This window comes from Lactuca serriola, chromosome 8, assembly GCF_051521515.1.
Source record: "Lactuca serriola cultivar US96UC23 chromosome 8, Lser_US96UC23_V15, whole genome shotgun sequence".
Taxonomy (NCBI): domain Eukaryota; kingdom Viridiplantae; phylum Streptophyta; class Magnoliopsida; order Asterales; family Asteraceae; genus Lactuca; species Lactuca serriola.
The window spans coordinates 10,995,379-11,002,256 of NC_136415.1; the positions used below are offsets into that span (position 1 = coordinate 10,995,379).

The following is a 6,878-nucleotide window of genomic DNA, read 5'->3' on the forward strand; positions in this document are numbered from 1 at the left end:
GGAAACCGGCTATAAGAGTAAAAATAAACAAATTAAACAAAATTCCGGACTTTACTGGATATAAAACACGTCCAAAAGTAAAACCGACATTCTTGTAAAATCTCAAAGGATTTTATTTTATTTTTCAAGTTTATTATTCCAAACATGTGTAGATCACCTAAAGTCATGAATTTGCGTGGACTGTTTTAACCAGAAAACAAGACGCGTTGAATGTTACGTGTCAATCGTTGCCACCACCAACTGCTGCTCAACACATTTATCCCAGGATTTTCAGGTTTTCATAGCTCTATCGAAGAAACCCATTTTCAGATCACAAAAATGTCAGGTGGAGTAGCACCCATAACACTAACAAACGAGGAGAAACCATCCCTCCGTCGCCGGCAAGGCTTCCTCTCCTTCAACCAACTCAACGCCCTCGCCCTTATCGTCGTCTTCTCCGCCTCCGGCATGGTCGGCGTCCAAGACTTCGCCTTCGTACTCATCTCCTTCTTCTACATGTTCTTCATCGCCAAGGTCGCTTTTCCGACCCTCTCTTCCAACCCCGAACCACCTGTTTTCGCCGAGCACAAACGCCTCCTCACCATCTACGTCTCCATCGGAGCCTTGATCGGACTGTTTCTCCCGGTGGTCTACATACTTCACGGCGTTTTAGAAGGAGATAAAGAAGGTATCAAAGCAGCCGCACCCCATGTTTTCCTTCTAGCTAGTCAAGTGTTCATGGAAGGCGTGACGTTTTCCGGTGGGTTTTCTCTCCCGATCAGGGTTTTTGTGCCGGTGGTTTATAATTCGATGAGGATGTATTCGATATTGGATTGGGTAAAGACCGAGATGATGAAAGAAAACACAGTGGATCATGGAAGCAGCAGAAGGTTGTATGCGGGAAGATTGCTTGCCATGGCTAATATGGTGTTTTGGGGGTTTAATCTTTTTGGGTTTTTGTTGCCTTTTTATCTGCCAAGAGCTTTCAAGAAATACTATGGGTATAGCCATGATAACAAAGATTCATAGATTTTCAAAAACTCAACCTTCGAATCTTAAGATGTAGGGTTCTTGAATGAATTTGTGTTCTTTGGGTTCTAAATATTATGTTAATATTTTTGGAAATTGAGATGCGTGGTTTTAGCTTCACATTTTGGAAAGTAAGAGGTGTTTGTTTTAGGACTTTTTGTTGCAACTTTTTTGTGTTATGTTAACCACCCAAATCCTCTATCATCATGTCATGAGATATATTACCACTTTATTTATAACTTTATCATTATTCATTGAACTTAACATATTTTAAATAATATGTTTTGTAACATAAAATCTGATCAAGATAAGATTCTATCAAATATAAATTAGTTTCTAAATTTGTTCCCAAGATCTTTTTGTCTGGTATGTATTATAATTCAACGTCCTACTATTAATAAAATAATAGTTTTAGGTTGTCGCGTATCATTTTGTTATTATGTAATTTTGTTATTATGTATCGGTATTTATTGCTTGTCACATATTGATTATCATCGAATGAATATAATCATATTATTATGTATCCGTATTTATTGTTTTAACATCATCATATGAATTTGAAATTCATGACAAAATATTAGGAATAGTAATCCTATCCAAATTTAAAATTGATTCATATATGCCTCTAAACCCGACGATTACAGTTAGGGGTGTGTATGGGACGGTTTAGTTCGATCATTGGTTAAAACCGAACCATAACCATTATAATTGATTAATGTCTTTAGATAACCATTAGGTAGCGGTTAATATTGGTTTTGGTTGATGGTTTTACTTGGTTAATGATTATGGTATATGGTTTATACCGGTTAATCAAAATGATCCAAGATGATATAAAAATAAAAATATTTCTATAAAAATTTAAAAACACAATCTATCGTTATAAAAAGCGAAAGATTATGTATATTTAATTGTATTAATAGAATATTACTTATTCTATCTAACTTCAAATAATTACCAGTGGTGTATGTCTATAGTGCTATGGTGGTCCTAGTTTTTTTCTAGATATAATTTATAATATAAGTTGCATAATCTATGCAACTTATATTATATATTATACATAGAAAAAAAATCAAGAACTACCATATAAATTTTAAAGGACCTACCTCCACTCCACAACTCATAATTTTGTAATATTTGTCTATTTCCATGTTTATACAATTAGTTGAGATTTAAGAATATTCGATTGATAATAAAACGTATCTTAGTTATAAAGTTCTAAATTGGTATTCTCAGTATTTAGCCTTCATAACCGATGCCTCTACTCATCAATTGGTAATAAGACATATGTTAGTTATAAAGTTCTAAATTGATATTCTCAGTATTTAGCATTCAGAACCGATGCCCCTACTCATCAATCACAAGTGAAGGTAATTACAAAACAATATATTACTTAATTACTTATCCTATGAATGTGTTAAAGCATTATAAGTATTAAATATAAGCATATTAAATCGTTATATTACTACCGAAAAATGTTGTGGATATAAAATTAATGTTATGTTTGCTAGTTACGGTTAGTTACGATTAGTGACTATTTTGAAATCATTGTTGTTCTTAGTTATAATTAACATGGTTAGTTCAATAGTTATTGAAAAAAATTATGTTTTGGAAAGTATCAAGAAAGATACAAAGAATACACTTGAAGATATAAGACATCGTTGGATATAACTGTAAGAAATTTAATATAATTATTGAAATTATGTTTAAATTTTTTGTATTTATACGACCTGCCTCACCATAAGTATTTTTTACTATTTCATTTTTCCGGTTTTACTAAAATTAGGAACCACGTGAATTTCGGTTCTAGATTTGTCACTGATAATTACCCTTAAAATTTTCAATTCTCAATATAATTACATACCATATATTTAGTATTATATTATTCTAAAAACATTATTAATATTATTGGTTCGATTCTGTTTATAATGGTTCGTTTTTTGATGAAAACCATAACCAAACTATATGTATTCGGTTAATCAAAATTAAAAATTAACCATATCTTTTAGTAATTGTTTAGTTATATCAATTAATTTGATTATGATTCGTTTTTTCAGTCAATATGCTCATCCCTAATCACGGTTGGAATGGATGTGTACGTGATATATATATATATATATATATATATATATATATATATATATATATATATATATATTAAATCGTTTAATAAGACATAATTATTACATAGTTTCATTCGGTATCATTTTACTAATTAGAAGTAAAAATGAAGGTCGGTAAATGTTTAAATAAAATTATGAAGAATCTTTAAAAAATAAATAAATAAACATTAGTATGTATATATAAACGTTTGTATATTAAACAAAAGTTATTTGTATAGTTTAAATGTTAGTATACATAAATAAAAGTTAGTTGCATAATTTAAATGTTAAGATGCATAAATAAAAGTTAGAATACATAAATAATGATTGGTAAAATAAATAAAAATCATTAGTTGTTAATAATGAATAATTTTTCTTAATTAATCATTATTTTTAATATAATGTTTTTTTTATAATAAATACATTTTTTTTATTACGTAATACATACTACGTTGAGTAAGATAAATGTGACTCCTAGTTGGTTAGAGTTTCCGTACTGATAACGTATTATAAATTTAACGTAATTAAAACAAAATGAACAAAACCAAATTAAAACTTCACCAAAGAAAAAAAAAGATTTGAAATGATTCTTGATAGTATTTAAGATGATATGATTTTACCTTTCAAATGTAATTATATTAAATATTATCATTATCATATTTATACATCATCAAAATAATAACTCAAAATTTTTTTAAAAAATTACTTATAACTCAAAAAAAAAATTTAAAAATTACTTAAAAAGTAACAATTGTTTATCCATATATTTTGTGTAACTCAATAATTTCATTTTATACCGTATACATCTTATTTACATCATATTCATCCTCTTTTTCTGTTAAAAATGAGGATAGGACAATGGAGGTTATGGGTCACACATGACATGAGCAAACAGAACACGGTGTTGGGTTGTTAATGCGTGTGGAATATGATATGGGTCTGGTTGATGTGTCAACATGGACTCCATGACACTCCCCTTTTCTTCCTTTCTACTTTCCCATCAAATCCCTGTCACAATCACACTACATTCGACAATTCCCAACGCTGAGAACAAGAAAGAAGATAAAAACCCTTGTTTTCCTCACAAAAATTTGTTCCCAATACCCAGATATCAGATATGTGGCTGTTTAGAAGACCAGGGCCCTCCGGATTCTCGCAGTATTCAACCGCCGAGCAGGTTACCGATGGGATTGACGCCTCTGGTCTCACCGCCATTGTTACAGGTTCCATTTTTGCTTCTCACTTTTCAAATCTGATTACTTTCCATCATTTACACGTTTCTAAGCAACGAGACTATCTGTGTGAAAGGTACAAAAAGAAACCCTATTAATGAGATGTTTCTAGCTAGGCTGTACCTTTACAACCCACAAAGTACTATCAATTTCTTCAATCAACATTTTAATTTTTAATGCAACTGAATACAGTACGAATCACGCATTTAACACTTTATGGACCATTTTGCCCTGCTATTATGGTTCAATAAAAGTACATTGCTATTTAAGGGCAACCTGGTGAATGCCAAATGTGTAAGATTGTAAGTACGTTGCCTCCATATCCATTTTGATATGTATGATAGAGATAGAGATATCGAAAATTGAATCATGAACGACATTAATCCACACCGATCCTCATCTTGTACAAATTCAAATCATTTGCCAATATTGAAATCTTCGGTTCCATTGAGTTGTTCTTCATCTATCAGGAGGATCAAGTGGAATTGGGCGTGAAACAGCTCGTGTTCTGGCACTGCGTGGGGCAAATGTGGTGATGGGTGTCAGGAATATGGCAGCCGGAAAACAAGTTCAAGAATCAATAGTCACTGAAATCCCAACAGCCAAAGTTAAAGCAATGGAATTGGATCTTAATTCCATGGAATCTGTTAGGAAATTCGCCTCTGATTTTAATTCAACTGGTCAATCATTAAACCTGTTAATGTAAGTAACATCCATATCTCATTATACATACATGTTTTCCTCTTTCTTCTTTGTACATGAGATTATAGAATGGTACTTTTGGTTTGTGTTAAGAAACAATGCAGGTATAATGATGACCCCATTCATGCTTTCGAAAGATAAAATAGAACTGCAGTTTGCCACCAATCATCTAGGTATTTTTCTTTCATATGTTTTTAATTGGGTTAAATACACTTCATCGTTTATAGCTTCTGAATCCTTAGAGTTAATTTTCAGGTCACTTTCTTCTCACCCATCTGTTGCTTGACAATATGAAGAAAACTGCACGTAAAAGCAAGAAAGAGGGAAGGATTGTGAATGTATCATCAGAGGCCCATAGGATTACGTATCCCGAAGGAATCCGTTTTGATAAAATTAATAATGAAAAAGAGTAAGTGTTTGTTCCTTTTTTCCCCCCATCAAGTCCTTAAATGACTGTTTTACCCTTTGGGAGCAAAAAAAAAAATCATAATACAATAAACCAGGTTCTTTTGGCTTAACATATTAAGTCAAAACAAAAGACGCTCTTAAGTAATTTTACTTCAACTTGATTAGATGATGTTATACATACAGGTACAGTAAATATCAAGCATATGGTCAATCAAAGTTAGCCAACATTCTCCATGCTAATGAGCTTACAAGACAACTAAAGGTATAAATTCCATTTTCATCATAATAGATCATTTAAATGTTACTAAATACAATTACCAAAAAAAAACATGTCATATACTTGAAATTGGTTGAACATGAACAGGAAGAGGGAGCAGAAATAACTGCAAATTCTCTGCATCCGGGAGTAATCTCAACAAATTTATTCCGCCATATTTTCACTCCTCCCAGCTTTGCTGAAGGTATGTATGTATGTTTCCACAATCTTTACCAAAAATAGCAACATACTTTATCTAAATAAATGTTACTATTATTAGTATGATAAAAAAAATAAAACGCCTTAAATTCTTGTTGTTGTATTTAAATACAGGTTTTGTTAGCAAGCTCAGCAGCTGTGTGATGAAAAACGTTGAGCAGGTTATTATTTGAAATAGTTAAAGTTTGGTCATATGTAGAATAATATAAAATTGATTTTTGTTGTTTGTTTTGATTTTTGGGGTCTGGTTTTTAGGGGGCAGCAACAACATGCTATGTAGCACTACATCCGGATGTGAAAGGGGTGAGTGGTGAATATTTTTCAGATAGCAATTTGGCGAAAACAACAGAGATGGCTAAAGATATGGATTTGGCAAAAAGATTGTGGGAATTTAGCTCGAATTTAATTAAGTAAACATGCACCAAATTGTTGGGAGCAAATTTATAGATTCTGATTTGTCTTATTTATGTAAAACAAGAATTCCTATCGTGACTGCTTGCTTTCGAGATCCTCCTTAATAAATGAAAGTTTTTTTGCCACATGTCAATCTCTCATGAGTTTTGACACTTGTCATTTTGTAGTATTTTTGAAATATATATTATCCACTTGTCAATTTTTGATTTGTTTCGATTTTTAAAATTAAAATCATATATATGTAAAGTATTAAATATCATATATATCATATTAAATTGCAATAAATACGTTTATTCCTTTCTTATTTTAAAGTTGTACATTAAAAAATATTTTGTGTTTACACTTTACTTTAATGTTTCATTTTTTTTAAAATCAACCCGTATAATACACGGGTCTCACACCTAGTATATATAAATCGAGAACTTAAATATACTCCTACTTTTTATGCCTAATATCTTCCTACCTATTTTAGATGATGACAAGTGTCATTTAATTTAACTTAAATTTGAATGAGATATTAAATTTATACACTTGTCATCA

At 30.9% G+C, this 6,878-nt stretch overlaps 2 protein-coding genes across 2 annotated transcripts; both read left to right on the top strand.

The window, feature by feature from the left end:
• Positions 1-318: 318 nt before the first annotated feature.
• On the top strand, positions 319-1,008 carry LOC145066633 (uncharacterized). The gene has a single exon (XM_079013918.1). The coding sequence runs from the start codon at positions 319-321 to the stop codon at positions 1,006-1,008; it is 690 nt and encodes a 229-aa protein (XP_078870044.1).
• A 3,080-nt stretch (positions 1,009-4,088) lies between these two features.
• On the top strand, positions 4,089-6,465 carry LOC145066144 (short-chain dehydrogenase TIC 32, chloroplastic-like). Its single transcript, XM_079013332.1, has 8 exons — positions 4,089-4,330; positions 4,810-5,041; positions 5,135-5,214; positions 5,297-5,450; positions 5,633-5,711; positions 5,814-5,910; positions 6,039-6,085; positions 6,180-6,465. The coding sequence occupies exons 1-8, from the start codon at positions 4,225-4,227 to the stop codon at positions 6,336-6,338; spliced, it is 954 nt and encodes a 317-aa protein (XP_078869458.1). The 5' UTR covers positions 4,089-4,224; the 3' UTR covers positions 6,339-6,465.
• The last annotated feature ends 413 nt before the right edge of the window (positions 6,466-6,878 follow it).